The 22,895-nt window shown below is 41.6% G+C and overlaps 1 protein-coding gene across 1 annotated transcript in view; it reads left to right on the top strand.

The window, feature by feature from the left end:
• Positions 1–22,895, top strand: part of sdk2b (sidekick cell adhesion molecule 2b) — a 939,592-nt gene that overhangs the window by 576,165 nt on the left and 340,532 nt on the right. The window contains exon 3 of the mRNA XM_078225548.1: positions 16,134–16,240. Within this exon, the coding sequence (XP_078081674.1) occupies positions 16,134–16,240 (107 nt within the window). The remainder of the gene's footprint in view (positions 1–16,133; positions 16,241–22,895) is intronic.

Raw genomic sequence — 22,895 nt, 5'->3', positions numbered from 1 at the left:
ACTCCACACAGACAGTGACCCAAGCCGGGAATCGAACCCAGGTCCCTGGAGCTGTGAAGCAGCAGTGCTAACCACTGTGCTACCGTGCCGCCCCTTTGTGGAGAGGGAATAGAGCCAATGTTTCGAGTCTGGATGACCCTTCGTCACAGCTAAGAAGAAAGGGTTCAGGCTCTGAAGTTGTTGAATTCAATGTTCAGTCTGGAAAGCTATAAAGTGAAAGAGACAAACGGAAATTCTGTCGGAGAGAAGAGCAGTACTTCTTCAGGATGGGCATTCCTGGAAGAGAGGTGACAGTGAGTTAAACATTAAGATAAAAGCAAAACACTACAGATGCTGGAATCTGGAACATAAACAACAAATGCCGAAAAATCTCAGCAGGTCTGACAGCATCTGTGGAGAGAGAATAGAGCCAACGTTTTGCGTCTGGATGACCCTTTGTCAGAGCTAAGGGCAAAGAGTTTGTGCTCTGAAGTTATTGAACTCAATGATAATTTGTAGCTTGGAAGTGGTGATATTCCCATGCACCTGCGCTCCTGTCTTTCTAGAATCATAGAATCATACAGTGCAGAAGGAGGCCATTCGGCCCATCGAGTCTGCACCAACCACAATCCCACCCAAGCCCTATCTATCCCCATTACCCAGCTGGTCCCCCTGACACTAAGGGGCAATTTAGCGTGGCCATTCCACCTAACCCGCACATCTTTGAACTGTGGGAGGAAACCGGAGCATCCGGAGGGAATTCACGCAGATACAGGGAGAATGTACAAACTCCACATAGACAGTGACCCAAGCCGGGAATCGAACCTGGGTCCCTGGCACTGTGAGGCAGCAGTGCTGACCACTGTGCCACCGTGTCTAGTTTGGGGAGGTCGTGAGTTTGCTTAAAGGCATCTTTGAAATCAGTTTGAAATGTGCAGCCTTCCAGTGAAATGAAGTTCATAACAGCTTATCACCAGGGAGTGTATTACTGGGGGACGGTGCTACAATTTAAACTGCAATTTGAAGTGAAAAAACTGACAAATTTTCCATTCATTTTTTTAGCTGGTAGGTTGAGCAGTTACCCCTTTCTAAGAAGGTGCCAGTGTTAGCATTCCAAGAAGTATGTGAAAACTTACCATTTACATCCCTCCTGAAGGAAGAATGTCTAAATCCGGATTATGGTGTTCCCCAACACCACAGCTGGGAAGCAACTATAAAAGCCAGCTTGTCACTCACAGTGATACACCTTAAAGCACCAACATGCTACTTTACCATTGCTCTCTGGATGAAAAAGGAGATGGAAGTTAAGATAAGAAAGAAAAAAGTGTACTTACGATAAATGTCAGGTAGTAAATACAGTTGAGAACCAAAAGTAGTACAGAGAGTTCAGCAGGGAGGTGATAAAGCACATTAGAGAAGCGGAGGAGGATTATGAGAAAAGACTGGGAGCCAACATAAAGGTGAATCCTAAAGCCTTCCAAGGGCATTTAATAGTAGACAGTTGTAATAGTAGACAGGAGGAGTGGGGCTGATTAAGAACCAAAAAGGGAATTTACACATGAAGTTAGGGGGTGTGGCTGAGATATTAAATGAATACTTTGCATCCGTCTTTACCAAGGAAGTGGATGCTACCCAGGACGTGGTGACAGATAAAGCAACTTCGTCCCTAGAAGGGTTCAAAATTAATAAGTAGGTAGTGTTGAATAGACTGTCGGTACTGAAAGTTGACAAGGCATTGAGACTGGATGATATCCAAAGATCTTGAAGGAAGTGAGAAAGGAAATTCCAGGGACGCTGGCCATAATTTTCCAGTCTACTCTCGACTCGGGAGATGTCAGAGGACTGGAGAATTACAAACGTTACGCCTTTGTTCAAAAAGGATGTAAGGATAGCCCCATCAGTTACAGACCAGTCTGTTTAACGTCAGTGGTGGGTAAGCTTCTAGAAACTATTATTGAGTATCATTAATAGTCACATAGAAAAATGTGGGTCAGTCCAGAAGAGCCAGCATGGATTTCTAAAAGGAAAATTGTGTTTAAATAACTGCTGGAGTTTTCCTGAAGAGGTGATGGAAAGGGTCAATGAGAGTAATGCTGTTGATGTGGTGTACATGGACTTTCAGAAGGCATTCGATACGGTGCCATGCAACGGACTTGAGAAACATTATAGCTCATTGGAATAAAAGGAACAATAGCAACATGGGTACAAAATTGGCTGAATAATCGGAAGCAGAGAGTAATGGTCAATGGATATTTCTTGAGCTGGAGGAAGATTTGTAATGGTGTTTCCCAGGGGTGGATATTGGGATCCTAACTTTTCCTGATATATATTAATGATCTCGACCTTGGTGTACAGGGGAAAATTTCAAAGTTTGCAAGTGATACAAAACTTGCAAGTATTGTAAAATGTGAGGAGGACAGTGTCCAACTTCAAAAGGACATGGGCAGGTTGATAGAATGAGCAGATAGGTGGCAAATGAAGTTCAGTGTGGAAAAGTGTGAGATGATGCATTTTTAGTAGGAAGAGCCATGGAGAAACAATGTGAGGAGTAGAATTCTTACGCGGGTGCAGGAGAAGAGGGACCTGGGTATATGTGTGTATAGATCATTGAAGATGGCAGGACAGGTGGAGTGAGCAGTTAATAAAGCATATAGTATCCTGGACTTTATAATGAGAGACATAGTTTATAAAGAGCAAGGAGGTTATGCTGAACTGACACAAGGTAGACCTCAGCTGAAGTATTGTGCACAGTTTTTTTTTGTATTCGTTCATGGGATGTGCAGACAAGATGGGGCAAATAGTCTCCTTCTGTGCTGTAATAATTCTGTGATTCTTTGTCCCCAGCAAGATATCTTTCTCACTGACTGAGGGGGCTGGACATCAAGCAGTTAGTAGTTCTGCACTGTTTTGGAGGAAAGGTAGTATGCAAATCTTTATTTCTCCCTCTTGTGTCCTTGGAAGGAATCACCAGATTGATACAGCGCTGATGGAGGACATTCAGCCTATTGTGTGTGTGCCAGCTGCCTGTAGGAGCAATTTATGTAGTGCCACTCCCTCACCTACTCCCCATAGCCCAATTAAACCTGCCGACTGCACAACTCAGACAGGTTCTAAATACCCTCTATGAGAAAAAGTTTTTCCACACGTTGCCTCTGCTTCTTTTGCCAATTACCTTAAACCTGTGCCCTCTTTTTCTTGATCCTTTCATCAATGGTACATATTTTCCCTATCGACTCTGTCCAGTTCTTCAATGATTTTTGAATACCTCCTCAAATCTCATTCACTTTTCCCACAGCCCCCTTTCACCCATCATGCAGCAGAACCCTGTTGAGCATTTGTTTCACTATCTTGGCTTTTTTCTTCCTCGGATAATTTTTTAGATACTATCATGATTCTGGCTTAGATATAGACATTTGGTAGTTTAATTTACATCTCATATACACATGTATTTAGTTTTTAAAAGAATTCTGTGATCAAATGGCAACTTTTTGTTTGTAGTCTCTAAAATTCTTATTGGATGTAAGTAAGGGCTGGACTTTATGCTCCACTGCTAATGAGCTTGAAGGTGAGCGATTTGTACGATCCAGCGCTTGGCCATCCCACTCCCTACTTGGCCACCCTGACCTGTGTGAAATTTTATGGGATTCTGTAGAGGCATCGAACGGCCAGCCCATCCTTGGCTCCGTTGAGGCTCTTAAGTGGATAATTAATGGCCATTTGAGGGCTGATCCCATGCCCTTGTTTTTTTGCCCCACAGCAGGGGAGGCCAATGCCAAGCAGGTAACACAGCAGCTCCAGCAAGTCAGGCAAATGAAGGGTCACCTCCTTTGCAGGACCACTGGGCAAATCGGAGGCACCTCCCCAAACCCCCACTCAATGTAATATGAGCATGATTAGCTTCCTCCCCTGTCCACTCCAACCTTTCAAACCAGGCCTCCCACCCACCTTGTCAGGGCCTGCCAACCTGACCCCAGTGAAATTACCCCCCCTCCTACCTTGATGTCTGACCTCTCGCGATGATCTTCATTAGGGGCTGCCTGTAGTCCCAGCAGTGTCGACCGCTCCCACCCGGGTACGGAGGAGGCATTGATGAATGGAATTTCTCTAGTATTCTTATGTCTTGTTGATGCATAGTCCAGATCTCACTGCAGTACAGAAGTGCAGTGATAAAACTGCACTGTACAAGGACTTTTATTGACTTGGGAAGGTCATTGTTGTCAAACACTCGCTGCGTAGTTTGTAGAGGCTAAGCTGGTGTCATCAATGGTAGCCTTTTGAGAGAGGTAGCTGTCAAGGAATGGGAAGTGTTCAACGCATTCCAGAGTCTCTCCTTCAACGTAGATGGTAAGTGCAATATTTGGCTGAGGCAAGAACTCTCGTCCATGTCTGGAGAGGCCATATTGCTTGTGTGCAGAATTGAAGAGATAAAGAATGGCTCGCAAATCTGGTGCAAAGTCAACAATGACAATACAATCATTTGCAAACTGTAGATCATGTATGTCCGTTTTGGTCAGTTTAGTTTTGACACGGAAGTGACTGACATTAAAGAGTTTTCCTTCTGGGTGCCATTTAATATTCAGACCCAGAGTGCAGTTTCTCTTTGTTGAAGTGAATAGCCATCGTCAGGTAGACTGTAAATAGTATGGTGCTATCACAGCCTTGCTTGACATCAGATCAGATTTTGAAAGTGTCTGTTTCATATCTCCCACTCAAGACAATTTCAGTCATGTCGCCAGGAAGCAGCTTGAGGATTGAGATGAAGTGCTGGGATTAGAGTGCTGCTGGCCATCCAATCGGCATCAGATTTGGGTGGACATCTCATCTAAGCCAATTAACACTGCTCGCAGCTGTGGGGCCACCAACAGTATCATGGGGGCCTTCCCCTTTCTCACCCCCATCAAATTTTTTTGTGGCAGGCGGGTGGGAAGCATGATGCCTATAAAATCTAGCCGTAAGTGTCTAATGCTTTGTTGTGGATGCAGTTGTTTCCGTGCTTCATGTTTGTTCAATGATGACTTTGGGTGGAATTTTCCCGTCTCGCCTGCCACGGGAATCATAGTGAGTGGGACATGGGCTGTGCAAAGGTCCATTGATCTCGAGTGGGATTTTCTGGTTTTGGGGCGAGCGCAGCCGGAAAATCCGGCTCTATGTGTTCTTTGGACTGTAGGCAAGACCACCTTGATGAAATTTTCTTTTCTTACCAGCCTGCCAATGTGGGGCTTGAGGTTTGGGATTGTGGCCTTTATTACAAATGACCCTGATTCTGATTCTGGATCTGGAGGGTCTGATGTATGAGGAGAGATTGACTAGGTTAGGATTGTTTTCGCTGGAGTTCAGACGAGTGAGAGAGGATCTCATAGAGACTTATAAAATTCGAACAGGATTGGACAGGGTGGATGCAGGGAGGATGTTCCCGATGGTGGGGGAGTCCAGAACCAGGGGTCACAGTCTGAGGATTCAGGGTAGACCATTTAGGATGGAGGTGAGGAGGCATTTCTTCACCCAAAGAGTGGTGAGCCTGTGGAATTCATTACCACAGGAAATAGTTGATGCCAAAACATTGAATGTATTCAAGAGGTGGCTGGATATAGCACTTTGGGTGAATGGGATCGAAGGTTATGGGGAAAAAGCAGGATTGGGCTGTTGAGTTGGATGATCAGCCATGATCGTAATGAATGGTGGAGCAGGTTAAAAGGGCCAATTGGCCTCCTCCTGCTCCTATCTTTTATGTTTCTATGTTTCTAAAAAACTGAACAAGCTCAAACACCTGTCTCCAGAACTCATATTGTGTTCCAACAACGTGCTTTCACATTACAGATAGAAGAACAGCAGCAAGTTTGAATGAACTCATTCATTTTGATCCCGCTATGTTTACTAATTAAATCAGCCAGCAAAGGTCAGCTACTCAGCTTGGCTGTATGTGTAACGTTCAGTTGTCCGAAAGACAAGGCTGGATCCTGTAAGTGTGGACTTAATACTTCAGCGCCACCTTGTGTTTGCATGTGGATTTGCACAATGGTGGGTGGTCAGTCTCTGACCCATGTCATCAGAACTATACAAAATATTTCTCAAGTATTACAAATGTGTTACTCATATGTGGCATCAAAAGCAATATTTTATGATGTATTTCTGTTTAGATGTGAATATGATTATGAGGAAGACATGCGATTCTGCAAGTTGTATTTCGTGTTCCATTTTAACAATCTTAGATTGTAGCTGTAATAAACAAACGTTTTCAATGATATGGAGCAGTCTAACTTATTCCAGTGGATGGAATTATGGTCAGGGGACAAGGGACAAACTTCAATTCCATTTTCCAATACATTGACCAATGTCAAATAATTGGGACCCACCATTGGTAAAACATCTGAAAGTATTGGCACACGATATAATTTTCTCTAAACATGTGGTGGAACAGTTTTAGTTAAAATAAATGACTATAGAACAAGTGCTAAAATTGTGTAATATTTGTATTCCAGCAACCTTTTACAGTCAAGGAAGTGCATGTTAAAAAGTAAGGATGATTCATTATTGCAGGGAGCTTATTTTGAGCACTCAGTGAAGATTGATTTCTCCCAACCCTGCTGTGCACATTAGCAGTAGAAATGTTTCACTCCTGATAAAATGCAGCTGGTATCAAGCCACTATCCAAACAATGGAAGTATGGGACACGTACAGCATAAAAAAACCAAGACCTCACCCTGACCCATCAGCAGAAGTCCCTGGGTTCAGCCTCGCTCAAAGATAGCCAGCTCTCAACTAAATCCACACAAGATGTGGGTGATGCAGCTACCTGCTCGATTAGTGGACAATGAGGGATGACCCGAAATGCTATTGTGATCTTGAGTCCCACCATGGAGCATGACACGTCAACCCGCCCAGTAAGATCCATTACAGGAGTAATGCCTCTTCATCATCTTGAGGCCAAATTAGATAACCCATTAGAGATCTTACCCTTCATACAAAAGTAGTTGTAGTACTCTCGGTAAAGTGTGTTCATCTTTTGAACCTCTTTAGACAAATAATCTTCTCCAGCATTGTGTTTATTCCTTTGCATTTACACAACAGTTTTTTCCAAGCTAACAGGGTCATTTGATGTCTCAAAGGGTAGTTGTCCCAGCCTTTTTGTGAATTTCTCCGGATTCGGGTAAGGATCCCATACTAGGGGTTGCAAGCCATGGCCAACGGCAGAACCAGGGACTTTTCAAAGATGATGGCATAAAAGCTGAACCTTGAGAGACACCAGCGGCCTACAGGCAGAGGATCTGTCAGAAAGAGGCCTTGTGTTTCCTTTACGCATGAGGCAGGCAACAGAAAACCATCTCACGTATTCTTTTCTTTCGTTATATTGCTCATTGAAGTTGGAAATGGGAGACACTTACGAGTAACTGAAGAGGAAAGTGCAGGACCTGGAGGTGTGGAGGAACGAGCAGGGAATCTGCCCTTGGCAGTTACTTCCAACCACAATGAGATTTAGAAAGAAATTTATCATGTTTAATGAGTGCAGCTCAGATGTCCAACATTTTACCCAGTAACTTTATTACTCAAGTAATCACTGGTTGCAAACTCATTGAAAATATATTTGAACTGAATGTTTTTTCAGCCAATGGAGTGTGGTATTTGTGTTCCAATCGACTGTTCAGCAGAGCAATGGTGTAGGTTTACTCCTGTGATTCTGAACACTCAGTGTTGCTGATTTTTAATATGACATTAATTTCAAACACCAAGCAGAAGTCAGGTGCTGCCTGAATGGGGAATTATAAGTGGACGTGTCACTTTGGACAACTCTCATACGCCTGGTGAATTATTGGAAACAAATTGCCCACTCATGCTCTGATAAACGTTGCATAGTAAACATATGATATGATGGCAGATAAATATCTTTTAAGTTGCAGTGTGTTTTTTTAAATGAGAAAGGAATTTCTGTTGGGTCTTATAATGTTTATATTTGCTGTAAAGTCAATAAGAGCTATGGAGGAGAAATAATTATTAATCTCATGATTATAATATGCCACAATGGAATTAATGTACATTGCTGGTGCATAATTTTAGTATTTTGGAACTAGCAATTATTTAATTATTTGATTTGATTTGATTTATTATTGTCACATGTATTAGCAATGAAAAGTATTGTTTCTTGCATGCTATACAGACAGAGCATACCGTTCATAGAGAAAGAAACGAGAGTGAAGAATGTAATGTTACAGTCATAGCTAGGGTGTAGAGAAAGATCAACTTAATGTGAGGTAGGTCCATTCAAAAGTCTAATGGCAGCAGGGAAGAAGCTGTTCTTGAGTTGGTTGGTACGTGACCTCAGACTTTTGTATCTTTTTCCCGAAGGAAGAAGGTGAAAGAGAGAATGTCTGGGGTGCGTGGGGTCCTTAATTATGCTGGCTGTTTTGCCGAGGCAGCGGGAAGTGTAGACAGAGTCAATGGATGGGAGGCTGGTTTGCGCAATGGATTGGGCTACATTCACGACCTTTTGTAGTTTTTTGCGGTCTTGGGCAAAGCAGGAGCCATACCAAGCTGTAATTAACCAAGTTGTGCAGTTATCCATAGATGAATGGGAAATTGACCATCAATGCAGTCCAGTTTGGAAATCATTGATCTTTGCTTGATATTACAAAAAGCATCAGTGAAAATGAGGTGTTGCTCCCCTTTTTATCATACAGAAAAGAATTTGACATTGTGAGTTAAAGGTGTGGTACAGTTGAAAGTTCATAAATATAGTTCAATGCACTATATTAACAATGTAAATGCTTCTTACAAGTTGTCAGTAGCTCCGTTTTAAGGAGAACATGAGCTAGAATGCACTTCACTTTACTTTATGTAGCTTTTTATATTAAAGTCTGTGCGACATATCCAATTATATAATGCATAACAAATACAGCATATTCAATATATCAACTATTTTTGCTTTTTTATTCATTGTCGGGATGTGGGCGTCGCTGGCTGGGCCAGCATTTATTGCCCATCCCTAACTCCCCTCCATGTCAGAGGGCATATGAGAGTCACACTGCTATGGGTCAGCAATCACATGTAGGCCAGACCGGGTAAGGACAGCAGATTTCCTTCCCTGAAGGACGTTAGTGAACCAGATGGGTTTTTACGACAATCTGCAATGGTTTCATGGTCATCGATAGACTTCTTTGAATTCCAGACTTTTATTGAATTCAAATTTCACCATCCGCCATGGTGGGATTTGAACTCTGATTCCCCCAGTGTATTACCCTTGGTCTCTGAATTATTAGTCCAGTGATAATACCACTATGCCACCACCTCCCTCATTCCATTGCAGTTTTACAATGGCATTGAAAAAAAAGTTTCAACGGGTTGCACTGCTATACACACAAACAGTGCTATTGCTGTATAACCAAAAACATCATTATGCAGTGTAAATAACTAACGATGTGTTGTACCATCACTGAATCACATGCTATTTAATCAAAGAAATTAATTATTGTAATTCTGACAGCAGAGTTACGGCATGGCATGGACAGATAGTTCAATGTTTTATGGGTCTTAACAATTTATCTCTAGGTAGTGCCAGATGATAACCATAGTGCTCCAAATCACTCTGAATGAACAACGTTAATATTATAGTATGGTGCCTCTATTGAGTTAATCACTGATATCCCTTGGTTTTTAAAGCCCATTTCACCAGCGGTTGGATGGAGACTTGAAAAGTTTCCACAAATTAAAATATAGAAAACTGGCAAAATAATCAATAGATTTCAAAGATGCTGACCATTCAAAAACAGCCCAGAATATAGGTATTCTGCCCTGCAAAGATAGTTAGACAAAGAAACAGTAGGAGATAACTTCGTTGTAACTTGAGTTGCCAATATACTGACATTCTATTGCAGGGAAAGATCCTAAAAGACACAGAAAATACAGTTTATAGCAATAATCAAAACAGAAAATTATATCTGTTGAGAGAGAAAAACAAAGTTAACATTTCAGATCAGTGATCATTCATCCTATCTGGATGCTTTGTAGCTGAGGGGCTGAAGGGGAATATGAACTTTTGATCTAACAATATTAAAGATATTATATATTGAAAAATAAAAGTAGTTGTGGACATTTCAACTTTACATGCAGATGGATTTTACAGAGGGACGGATTACCCACCACCCTCGTCCAATTTGGCCCCGTAAGTGTCTCAATATGTGCAAGGGCAAATGGGTTGTCTGACGCATTGCCAGCCACCATAATATGGAGACGGGTCGGGGTGGGCAGGAAGAGTTTTCTGATCCCCTCAACCTTCAAACACACCGGTGAGGGACTGTAAAGTTCACCCCACGGTTTAATTCCTTTTACAATAGGAAGGAAATTGATCATTTTAATTTGATGAATCAATACTTTTGACAGTCGATACCGTCAATAACCTAAATTACCAAGTAGCTGTCTTTTATAAAACAGAGTAGTCTCACTGTCACTCAGGATGCCCATAGAAAGGTGAAGGATTACCTACGTTGAGAGTGCTCTGATTCAACAGTCTTAAATAAACAACTCTTATTTCTAAGGAGCTTGAAGAAGGATAAAGATGAGTCAGTATCATCAGAACAAAGCCTTAGAATTGAATTCTGCTGCCATTCACAGCATTATGTGCTGATTGGCTGGCCATTACTTTGTTTTTTCACAAAAAATTGAAATTTGATATGACTGCTGGAGCTAATAGTGATGAACCTTGAATATATTTATGTGCCCTTCTCTGTTATTATAATGGGGATGCTAGCACATGTGAAATCAATAGCTTAGCCATTGCTAATAAAATACTGCACGGAAAAATGCTGCAAGAACAAATTGGCTTGGATTTGTCGGAGTAGGGCATCTCACGGAATGTTCCATTCGTTCCATATGAGCATTGATGACATTTACACTGACATCCATTTCTCCCTCACCACCACCTCTCTCAATTCTTTTACTGTCTATATCCAAAATCTCAGTGTAGGTAGTCCTCAACTTTAAGACGTATGACTTACGACAAATGGCACTTGCGACGTTTAAATTGACATCCCATTTGACTTTACGATGGCGGTTTTGACTTTACAATGCCACACCAGTGCGTTCATACATATACATCAACGTTCTGCGCTGCCCATCTGTATGAGTGAACAGGTCGAACTGTCCTTCTTAGGATGGAAACAAGTGTTTTATTCTGCTAATTTTCTTTGGCACACCCGTTGCGATTTTAATACGTTTATATGCTTTACATTGTGTTTAATATGCGCTTAGATTTGTAGAAGTTCAAGGTTAAACAGGCAATTGACAGTGATTGATGGCTTCATTATATCCCCCACACTAACCGAGGAACTTTTGCTAAGGAGAGCGAGCATCAACAGTCGCCTCAGCACTTGACAAGGCAAGAATTGAGAGCATTTAAAATCACCAGGCACCCCATGAGTGATTTCCGGCCTTGGTTCAGTAACCAATTCATACCATTGTTCCCATGGGAAAATCAGTTCCAACTTATAATGTTTCAACTTAGAACGCAGTTTTCAAGAACCAGTTGTGTCTTGGGTATAGAAAACTCCTGCTCACCTAGCGCAGGAAATCCTCAGACTTAACTATTAGGAAGGCTGAAGCCATTACCTTTGGTCCTGCCTCAAACTTACTTTCTGAGTTGTTAACTCTCAGTAGCAATTGTCCAATGTTGAAACGGACACTTCGCAATCTTGATGTCTTATTTGACCCGGGGTGTACTTTCAAACATGTAGCCACTCGGCCACCAACATCCACCTCTGTACCATTGCACGACTCTGCTCCTGCCTCAGCCCATCTGCTACTGGAATCCTCGTCCATGCCTTTGTTACCTCTAGACTTGGTTATTTCAATGCACTCCTAGCTAATGGGTGGCACGTGGTCAGCACTGCTGCCACACAGCGGCAAGGATCGGAATTTGATTCCAGTCTTGGGTGACTGTGTGGAGTTTGCATGTTCTCTCTGTGTCTGCATGGGTTTCCTCTGGGTGCTCCGGTTTTCATAGAATCCCTACAGTGCAGAAGGAAGCCATTCAGCCCATCAAGTCTGCACCGACCACAATCCCACCCAGGCTCTATTCCTATAACCCCTCATATTTACCCTGCTAATCCCCTGACACTAAGGTTAATTTAACATGGCCAATCAACCTAACCTGCACATCTTTGAAGTGTGGGAGGAAACCGAGCACCTGGAGGAAACCCACTTAGACAAGGGGAGAATGTGAAAACTCCATACAGTGACCCGAGGCCGGAATTGAACCTGGATCCCTGCAGGTTAGGTGGATTGGCCATGCTAAATTGCCCCTTAATGTCACAAGTTATCTAGGCTAGATGGATTTGCCATGGTAAATATGTGGGATTGCAGAGATAGGGCAGGGGAGAGGGCCTGGGTAAGATACACTGGCAGAGAGTCAGTGTAGACTTGATGGGCTGAATGGCCCCTTCCATACTGAAGAAATTCTATGGATCTAGCTGACCATCAAACTTGCACCTTCCATAAACGTAAGGTCATCTAAAACTCTGCTGCCCGTATCCTAACATACACCAAGTCGAATTTCCCTATCACCCCTGTGCTTGCTGACCTAAATTGGCTGTGGGTCTGGCGTAGCCTCAGTTTTAAAATTATCCTCGTTTTAAAGTCTTTCCATGATCTTACCCCACCCTATCCCTGTAATCTCCTCCAAGCCTACAACCCTCCAAGATCCCAATGCTGCTCTTGTTGTGGCCTCTTGCACATCCCTGATTTTAATCACTCCATCATTGGCAGCTATGCTTTAAGTTTCTTGGACCCTAAGCTCTGGACTTCCCTCCCTAAATCTCTTTCCCTCGTCCCCCCTCTCTCCTCCTTTAAGATGCTGCTCTCATAAACTTATAATTTGGACCAAGCTTTTGGTCATCCATCCAACTATCTCCTCAGTGTTAAATTGTATTTGATAATACACCTTGGAAAACTGTACCATGTTAAAGGCACAATAAAATGCAAGTTAAACTTTTCTATCCCTCGCAATTCAGCTTGAAAGCTTATGGTGCTACGAGATGCTGAAAATGCAAGTATCAAAAATGATACTGGGGCAGTGAGGACAGCGGCGCATCTGGAACCCTGGTGAAGGATGAAACCAACAATTTACCTTCTTAACTAATTAGATTTAAGAATTGAGAGAGAAACAGGGAAACGACGAAAAATGAAATAGGATGAATTAGAGTCCTCTCAGCAAGCTGCCGTACAAAATTGAGTTGAAGGCTGAGGGGGGAAATGTCTGCCTCAAAGAAATGCTATGAGCAGCCTAACCCACCATTATCACAGCAGTAATTTCAAGCCCATGTTCTTCTTTTGACCCTGTGAACAGATTGAGCTTCCTATTTGTGAACTAAAATTAATTATTTCCTGCAACCATTTAGGGGTAAAAAAAAAATTACAGGGCATGAAAATCTGACTTGCAAGAAGCTGAATTTTGTACACTCGAATGAACATGACTGACTGTCTCCAGTCTGGAGTGTACTGTCAATTATATTGTCTTTGATTAATACTAACATCTCACAAACAGACCAGTTCTCAAAATTGCACATCACAATTATAATAAGACTCTAGTCAAACCCATAAGTGTGGATCTGTCATTTTTTTACAAATAAAACCCCAGTTTTATTCTTTTAGTTACAAACCCTGACAGGTTCACAGGTACAATGGCAATAGAGCTTTGATAATGTCCAGTTAATTCCTCCTCAATATAAAAAACTAGTCAGTAAGGAAATGAGATCATAGAAACCCTACAGTGCAGAAGGAGGCCATTCGGCCCATCGAGCCTGCACCGACAACAATCCCACCCAGGCCTTATCCCCGTAACCCCAGATATGTATCCCGCTAATCCCACTAACCTACCCATCCCAGGACACTAAGGGGCAATCTAGCATGGTCAGTGCACCTAACCCGCACATCTTTGTGGAAGGAAACCGGAGCACCCGGAGGAAACTCACACAGGCACGGGGAGAATGCACAAACTCCACATGGACAGTGACCCAAGCCAGGAATCGAACCTGGGTCTCTGGAGCTTTGAGGCAGTGGTGCTAACCACTGTGCCACCGTGCTGCCCCAAACTTGTGATAAAAGTTGAACTTGTCTCAGAGAATTTCTTTGTGGAAAATTAAAAAATTCAAAATTTGCATTTTAGCAGTTTATTGTTATGATTTTTTTTTAATTTGTGGATAAATACTGAGTATATATATTTTAAATTGCAACCCTTGGAAACCATTTCTCCTTTCTCAAGTTAACAAACAACAGTGTAATGTAATCAGTTCTGACCAGCTTCAATTCTGTCTTCCTTCTGATCAAATTGATTCTAACAGTGTTCAGTGCCACCCTTTAACTGACCTAATTAGTGGATGTTGGTAAAATCCAATCTCTGTGGGGAAAAAAAGCGATACATCTAATTGAAATGCTGTCAGTTTAAAACATCGGCTGCTGGCATGCACAATGTTCTTGGTCATTCAACAAGAGTTTTAGAGAGATCATAAACTGATAATGTGGTGATTTGGGATTGTGCTGAGTTTGAGAAGGGAACAATCGAGTGAATCATTCAAGAGCAGTGGTGAAAAGGTCATAGGTAATTCTAATCGACAGATCAAGAACTACTCTTGAGCAAAAGTATGTTAAGAGATGGGACACCTTCCAAGCCTTTAAATCAGTGGTACCACCTACCACTTTGACAACAGTTTCAAAGTAAGCTGAGTGCAGCTTTAGATTCTAATTGGGGAGAATAGATCTCGATGTCTTTTAACCAACCTCCAACTGCTGGTAAAAAGCTTTATTGTTGCATAACGCCTTATGGAAAGCTTTTTTGAAAAAAAAAACAAGTATAAAGGTGGTCAAGCAAATTAGCTTCGTTCTTGTAAAACTTGCTGTGAAAACAGATTTCAAACACAGGACAGATTACGGTTTACAATGCTGACGCAGTAGCTGGAATTTTTCTCAGACCCTTGGAATTGCGGTCGGAGGCAAAAGAGGATATGAAAGGTGGTGCAGACTCCCTGATGTTTTCCTACTTCCATGCACTCTTGCAGAGTGTGGCATTAGGTAGGTGCTGATGGCAACCTGCCCGACAATGACAACAGTGGAAGTCAACGATGGCAGTTGCATAGGTGCTTAAGCTAAATATTCCTGCAACATTCTTTGTGACCCCCTGTAGTTTGCACAACATAGTTTAAAGGAGTTGAATGCACAGTGAGAGAATCCAACGGCTTGAGCATAGTTTGATCACAAAAATTGGAGGCCTGCATTCAAGGGAATGCCATTGCAGCAGACTTTCAGCCATTGACCTTTCTGTGGCTAATGGGATGCATTGAGATCCCTTCCTTCTCACCTCCCTCTGGTAATGATGCTGTCGCTTGCACTCCAGTCACTGTGGCTGCACTCCCCAACCTTGCATGTCATCTCTTGATTTGCCCTCCCACCTTATCAGCCCATGCACCATCCCGAATTAAAAATGGTCCCAATGCTCAAATTATTTGAAATGGAGAAAATTCTGGCCAGCGACAACACCTTCTTTAATCCGGCTGCAGTTTTACATTTCATCTCGCATATTTATCACGCTAAACCCCGCTTTTCAGGGACATCAGAGCTGGAATGTAATGGCACAAAACGTGAAGTTTCTCTTACCTTCTACATTGAAAGTGAACAAAATAAGCCCATTAAGGTGAATTGAGTTCTAGTTATACTGCAGATTGACATTTGAACTGAGACCTTCTGAAAGGGACCCTCAACAATGTACCCCACCAGAGCATCTGGCTGCCTCTCCTCAGGCATTTGTGAGCTATTTAAAACAACACAATAAATCCAAGATCTGTTACAATGAGGTTTCATTTTAAAGCATGAGGAGCCATGAATAGTATCAATTTATTCAATGTGAGATTCTCCACATGCTGCTGGTTGAGATTGCCAGCTGGCAAACTGGGTGAGTCGGATAGAGGACACAAAGGAAAAATTCTGAAACTGGGCAGCGTGCCACAGTTTGATCAAGTCATTAGAAGGAAAAGAGTGCTGCATGCTGGCACTGGTTCAGCAACTGTGCGCATGCAGATTGAAATGCTTCCATTTTTTTTGTTGAAAAAAGAGCATCAGTGCAAAAAGACAACGGGTCTACATGATCTCCAGCTGATTAATTGTGTTCTTACTTTTAGGTACCTGATCCCATCATTGGATCGATCCCATGCTGGCTTTTACCGTTGCATAGTGAGGAATCGAGTCGGAGCGCTGATGCAGAGGAGGACAGAAGTCCAGGTGGCGTGTAAGTTGGCCCAGAGTGCTGAATGATACTAACATGTGCCATTGGGGCAGCTGCTGAATGTGTCCTTGGTATATTGTGCGATATCAGCAGATGAAAAGTCCAATTCACATAGGTGAAAACATTTTATCCCAGTTCAACTTGTTTGCCGCTGAAAGCATTTAAAGTTCAGTTATTAGTGTCACAAGTAGGCTTACATCAACACTGCAATGAAATTACTGTGAAAATCCCCTAGTCGTCACACTCCTGTGCCTGTTCGGGGACACTGAGGGAGAATTTAGCATGGCCAATGCACCTAACCAGCATGTCTTTAGGACTGTGGGAGGAAACCGGAGCACCCGGAGGAAACACACACAGACACAGGGAGAACATGCAGACTCCTCCCAGGCAGTCGCCCAAGCCGGGAATCGAACCTGGGTCCCTGGCACTGTGAGGCAGCGGTGCTAACCACTGTGCTACAGTGCCGCCCTAAAGAGTGTAGTGTGCTAGGGAATAGTGACACTGACTGAGAGGACCTGATGCTGCTGTTGTAAACTAGAACAAAACAACTTTGCATCGAGCCATTCTACTTATGTTAACAGTGATCTAAATAAAAACAAATTAAGCAAAGAGTGAACAAAAAAAGGTAACAACTGTTTTGGGATTTCTTTTACGTCCTCAGTCGAGGCTATCACAAATCTAGTGCTTTCCTACTGCTCATCAATAAGCTATATTTAGAATCCGCCTGCCCTGAATTTCACTTTCTGCACATATGGCTCCCTTTCTTGTCTCATACTGGAAAAGTCTTGGGGGAATTTCTATTCCCAAAACTCCCCATTTTGCAGTAACCCAAAAGCAAAATTGGGTTAACTAACAAATAAAAGCTGTGTCGGAAACACAGTTGGCGTGGAAAGCATTTAGAATATTCTGCAGTAACTGAGGCGATCAGTTGAGTTGGTTGTGCTGACATCCACTTCTTACTGCAAATTCCTGTCAATCACAAAGGCAGGACAAAGCAGCAGAGAGGAAATGTCAGCACAACTGAAAACAATGCACGCACCGACCGGTATTTAATAGTCTCAAACTCGGCTCAAAAATGTCAATGTCATCTCATCTGAGTGTTTTGCAATGTTATTTTGTTGCACAAACCCACTTGATTTCAAATTTAAGCATAAATTGTATTCCGCAATCTGAAGCTGCCTGACCTAAAGAGGCCTATGGGGGAGGTGGTGGAATAACTCAAATAGACAGAATTATCTGGAGTAGGTAGTTCCAGATTTATTCCTAAACTACAATAAATAGCCAAATCCTATTGAATTAAACAAGAGACCCTTGGGACGCAGAAGCAGTATTGATATTATCATGCTCAGTAGAGGCACGTCCTATCCTTAACGTTTAAAACATGGATTGCATTTAGTTTGGAATCTTTTGGAACTGACTCTTCTTTTAAACATGGACATTAAAATGCTACAAAAGGTGGCTGCCAAGAGTCACCTGACTTAATATGTGGATTCCAACTACCACACTGCCTCTAATGGACTAAAATACACCTTCCAGACTAAGAAGAGTCAATACCTATGTCCTGAGACCATTCAGAAGAGATTTACTGGCATGAATGGGTCTTTTTCAGAAACAAAGACAATCTCATGCCCAGGTTAAATGTCTGCACCCAAAGATTCAGGTTGTGGCGAATTACTTTAGGCCCAACACCATGTTTGGAAGGGAGCTGTGAAGGACCATATGGTAAGGCACCACCTTGGCCTCCCTTTTAAAAAAAAGGCTTGAAGTGTTGGCCGCAGAACACAGAACAAAACAGAGTCAACAGGAAGGACAACAACATCTGAACCTTTAGAAACTGGAGACTGTAACACCTTATGGGCTCCAACTCTTTTCTTTTTCAAGTGCACCAGTATAAAAAACCAACCACCTGTTAATGAGACGACAAGTAACTAACTTTGTAATGTGTTGAAAATCCATCTCTTCGAGGGAATTCTGCAGCAGTTCTGATATACAACTCCAACTTTTGAATCCACCTAGACTACTTTCAGGAATGAAATCTTCTTCTTCACCGGGCCTGCAACACCAACTTTCTTTCAGGCCAAGCCGATCGCATGAATTTTGAACTATTCCTTTGTTCATAACTTGTAAAAGTTCACTATTCTCTGTAACTGTATTTTCCGCAAGTATTTGTGTGTTGAACGGCTGAGTAATTGACATAGCAATAGGTTTTCAGGATGAACATGTGAATAAATAATCCTCTTCATTTTAAACACATGAAAAATTTGTCGGTTATTCAAGTTGACCACACACTCAGTGGTTAAGAAACACACACACCTTTCTTTTCAAAAACACAGTGATTATGGATAGTGAGGGATGGGAACAGGGATTTTAATTCTCTCTTATCCATGTCTATAGCAATATCCTCCCCACAGCTGTTGGGGAAAAGGTAACCTGAAATAGTGGATCTCCAAGAAAATGTTTTTTAAAAACCGGAACATTTATTTTTTAAGTTGAAAAATATTTTCAAAGTCAACATTTTAGAGAACTTTTTTGTAAAAGGCACTTTTCTTAGCCTTCCCGTCCCCTTTAGATTTTGTTCTTCATGCCACCTTTTTCTCAAACGCTGATCTATATGAAATACATCACGACGTCTAGCAGAACTTAATCTCCCTCTGAATGAACAAATAGCTGGGACTACAGTTGTTGCTTTATCTGAATTTTTTACCATCGCCTCTAAGTCTATAGTAACTTCATTGGCCAAAATGTTTAAGAGGTGGTTAGTGGAATAGGGAACAATATTGCTACTAAAGTGACTTGATTCCCCAAATGGCAAATTAATGCAAAAGTGTAATGCGAAAAAAGTATGTCATCATACTTCCTTCAATTTCTGTTCAAATGTTTAGAAGAGGTACCAGTCACCTATATTCCAGAAATCTAGATCTAATACCACTAGAAATTTCTCATTATCCTGCCTGTTTGCTTTAATATTAATAATTTTATAGTACAGTGTGTGGACCATCCACATCTGCATACTCAGAAATCCACACCAGTGAATCTTTTACAGAGGAGATAGCATAACATCTCAAAAACATTGCTCTAAAATGAAGATACTGTTATTTTATAAGTGAGTTTTATTTTAAATCATCACATATTGCTCTACTCAGAGCTCAGTCACAGCAGGAGACTCTCAGGAGGATAACAGAAATGCTTAAAATATATCCTCCAAGTTATCTCTCAAGATGTCAAACATCTCCACCAACTCGTGGAAGTGCTTGACTTGTGACTGACCAAAATGGTAAAGGCTCACCTGGGAAGGCACCAAAGACATCAATAGATTTCAGCTGGAATGTACAGAGTTGAACTTGAGGTGTCAGAGGCCGCAAACCTCCAAACAACCCGTCTATCCAACCCTTCAAGCATACTTGCCTACATATGGCAGAGTTTGCAGATTGCACGTTGGACTTATCAGTTCCTTCTCAGTTCCCATCAAAATCAAAATGGAAGTGAGCCATCGCCTATCCTGAGGGACTGCCTAAAAAGACTAAACTGAGCAAATAAAGAAGGCACAAAAACAAATGAACGAACTTAGCAGACAAACAAAATGGAAGACTCATGGTGTGAGAGGCAGTGCCACATGATTTCATTTTATGCTGTTTTTTTTTTCCAGACCTGTATTTAGTCCCCTGTTTTCTTCGCCTCCCAGGAAAATGGACTTCATGGGTGATAGATCCTGTACATTCATTTGCTCGGGAAGGATAGCTATTTCCAGACAGTAAATCATCATAGATGTTGTCAGAAATGGTACTTCAGACTGCGGAAGTTTCCACCAGGGAAGAAAAATCTGATACATTTCAACATATTTGCCACGTGGAGAGCAAAATGTCTTTTTCCTATCTCAGTAATGAGCACCTTCCATCTGCTCCTGCCTCTGCATGACTAAATATGCTGTAATTTCACATCATATTTTACTGCATGAAGATCAAAAGTGGATTTTTTCCAATCAGAGTAATCGTCCACTGCAAACTGTAAAAACAAGCTTGAATTTACAGCTGTATTGGATGATATAACCTGAGGTTCATGTTTAAGCGCTATACTGAGAGACAGTACAAATGCCTACAGCCTGCATGTTGGAGTGGGGAGAAGGGAAATTGGGGAAATTACGCTGCTGCTTAATTACCTAGGTAATGAGAATCTAATCAGGCAGCAGCATTAATGAATTACGATAATGTGAAAATCACAGAAGATTTTGTACATTGTTTTAATTAGCTTAATTAACCACAATCTATTTGGGCACTGCCAAAGTGTGCACATTTACACTGAGCTCCAGGACTGCAGAAACATCACATTTAAAGGCACAAGCTTTTTGTTAGATTTATTTTATTAGAAAACAAAAATAGTTCAGCAATTTTGCAAGCTACATTTAGACCAATAATTCCCACCAATAGATATGGGTGGCACCGTGGTTAACACTGCTGCTTCACAGTGCCAGGGCCCCAGATTCAATTCCCAGATTGGGTCACTGTCTGCGTGGAGTCTGCACGTTCTCCCCGTGTCTGCATGGGTTTCCTCTGGGTGCTCCAGTTTCCTCCCACAGTTCGAAAGATGTGCTGGTTATGTACATTGGCCATGCTAAAATTCTCCCTCAGTGTAACCGAACAGGCGCCGGAGTGTGACGACTAGGGGATTTTCACAATAACTTCATTGCAGTGTTAATGTAAGCCTACTTGTGACACTAATAAATAACCTTTATGTTTGCTGAATGCAGACACTTTTCTGATCCTACTTACGACACTAATAAATGAAGTTAACTTATTCCATAATTCAATATTGAACCTCCCACTTTCAAAATATAAACTTGACATTTTGTGCAATTTTTGAAGACGGTGACCAGAATTATCTGGCTGTTCACACCTTGCCACTGCTGCCAATGAGAACGGAGAATTTGGCATTCAGCCAAATCTCCAACCACTGTAACTGCACTGGAGAATCCCAGCCGCAGGTGAGGTCGGAGAATCCAGCCCTTTGATTTGAATGATTTGTTTCTTTAAGAACAATATTCCACTGCACATGCAAAATGCTGCTTTATTAACTCTTACCATCCCATGGACACAACTACAACATCTTGGTAGCAGTCAATGAGTCTTGCTGTGAAATGTTGCAGACGTCAGCTGAGAGAATGAAAATTGCAAATGTTGTTCACTCTTGAAGGAGCTTCTGTAACTTAGCTTTATTAAGGGAACAGGCCTCAATTTTTTTTTTTCCAACATTTGCCCAAACTATTACTACCAAGTTTCACGTTTTGGAATTTTTTGATTGATTTTATTTCTGCGATGATTTGATCATGCTGTGAGAATTTCCTTGTGGCAAAATGCTTCAGAGAATATTGGGATCAATCAGCTCACCTTTCCAATGGCCATTTTTGTGCCAAGCCACGCAGTCATCTGTTTTTATAACTGAAGCAATATGAGGAATGGTTTGGGTTAAATGTCTATTGCTGAGCTTCTAGTGAGCTTTCAGGTTTTTCTGATCATTAAATATGTTTTCACATATCTGGTGGACATGCTTTCCTCAGATGATCTTTGTTGTGTCCAATTTAAAATTCCAGTCATATAGACTGTTGCCTTCAACATTGCAGTTTCTTGTTAATTGTTCTTTTGCACAACATTACATGCAGCAATAAGGTTTCAGAGAGCTTACACAAAAATACTGTCGCCAGGTAACTCCAAATGATAGCTTAAATAGCTTGTGTTCACTGGAAGGGATGTTGTGTACCATTAGGCTGCTTTGACCCTCAGGGATCGCTTACGTGTCTTGATTGTTGACTCAAGTAAAAACAGCAAATGTCAAATACCTCAGTCTCGTATGAAAACTGCTTCTGTCAATCATATTTAATCTGTCTCTTTTTCTCTGTTACGTTTTACTTCAGGAATGGAAGATTAGTGTGAAACATTTGTCTTCCTCCTTCAATTTATGATGTTATTCCTCACCATCTCAAAATCTGAGATATCATTGAACTTATTTTCCCTCGACTTTCAGTCAACTCATTAACATATGTAATTTTGTTGCCTTTCCTGTGACAACGCAACAGGTCGTGGTGCTACATACAAACAGTGCTGTAGAATTGCCTTAGGTAGAATTCAAACCACAGACTTTGTGTTGAAAATGACTGGCAGGCATCAAAATCAATACCCTAATGTTATTTCCCATTACTACACTGAAGGAGATTAACCTTTCAACTGAATTCTTTAGTTAATACACAAGTTGTGTAAAAGCACTACACGGCCAGATAGATATGCAGGTTTTCAGACCTAATGTAAAATAATGAAATCTGAGTTTCCATTACTCGAAGGGAATCTTTAGTATCCTCTCTTGATCCCCCATGTGACTTTTTGAAACTGTGTCATCCTGATCATCTGTACTGCAGTAATCCATTTACTGGGAATCCTGTTTCTGAAACATCTCGAATACTTGGAGATCAGTGACTGGTCGATTCTGAATGTGCAGCATGAAATTGACCTGAAATTGACAAATAGATTGTTGGGAAAGAAATAATGGCTATTTGAAACTGGGAATGTTTGGAATTAAGGCGAGGCTGCATCATTATGTTTAATGTATTACCTGACTGGTTGGGAGCCGCAGAATGTTGAGGATGCAGCACAAATGGTGACAGCTGTAGTTT

This window comes from Mustelus asterias, chromosome 12, assembly GCF_964213995.1.
Source record: "Mustelus asterias chromosome 12, sMusAst1.hap1.1, whole genome shotgun sequence".
Taxonomy (NCBI): Eukaryota; Metazoa; Chordata; class Chondrichthyes; order Carcharhiniformes; family Triakidae; genus Mustelus; species Mustelus asterias.
Note: the sequence above shows the minus strand (reverse complement) of the source record. Positions and strands in the feature narration are given on the sequence as shown.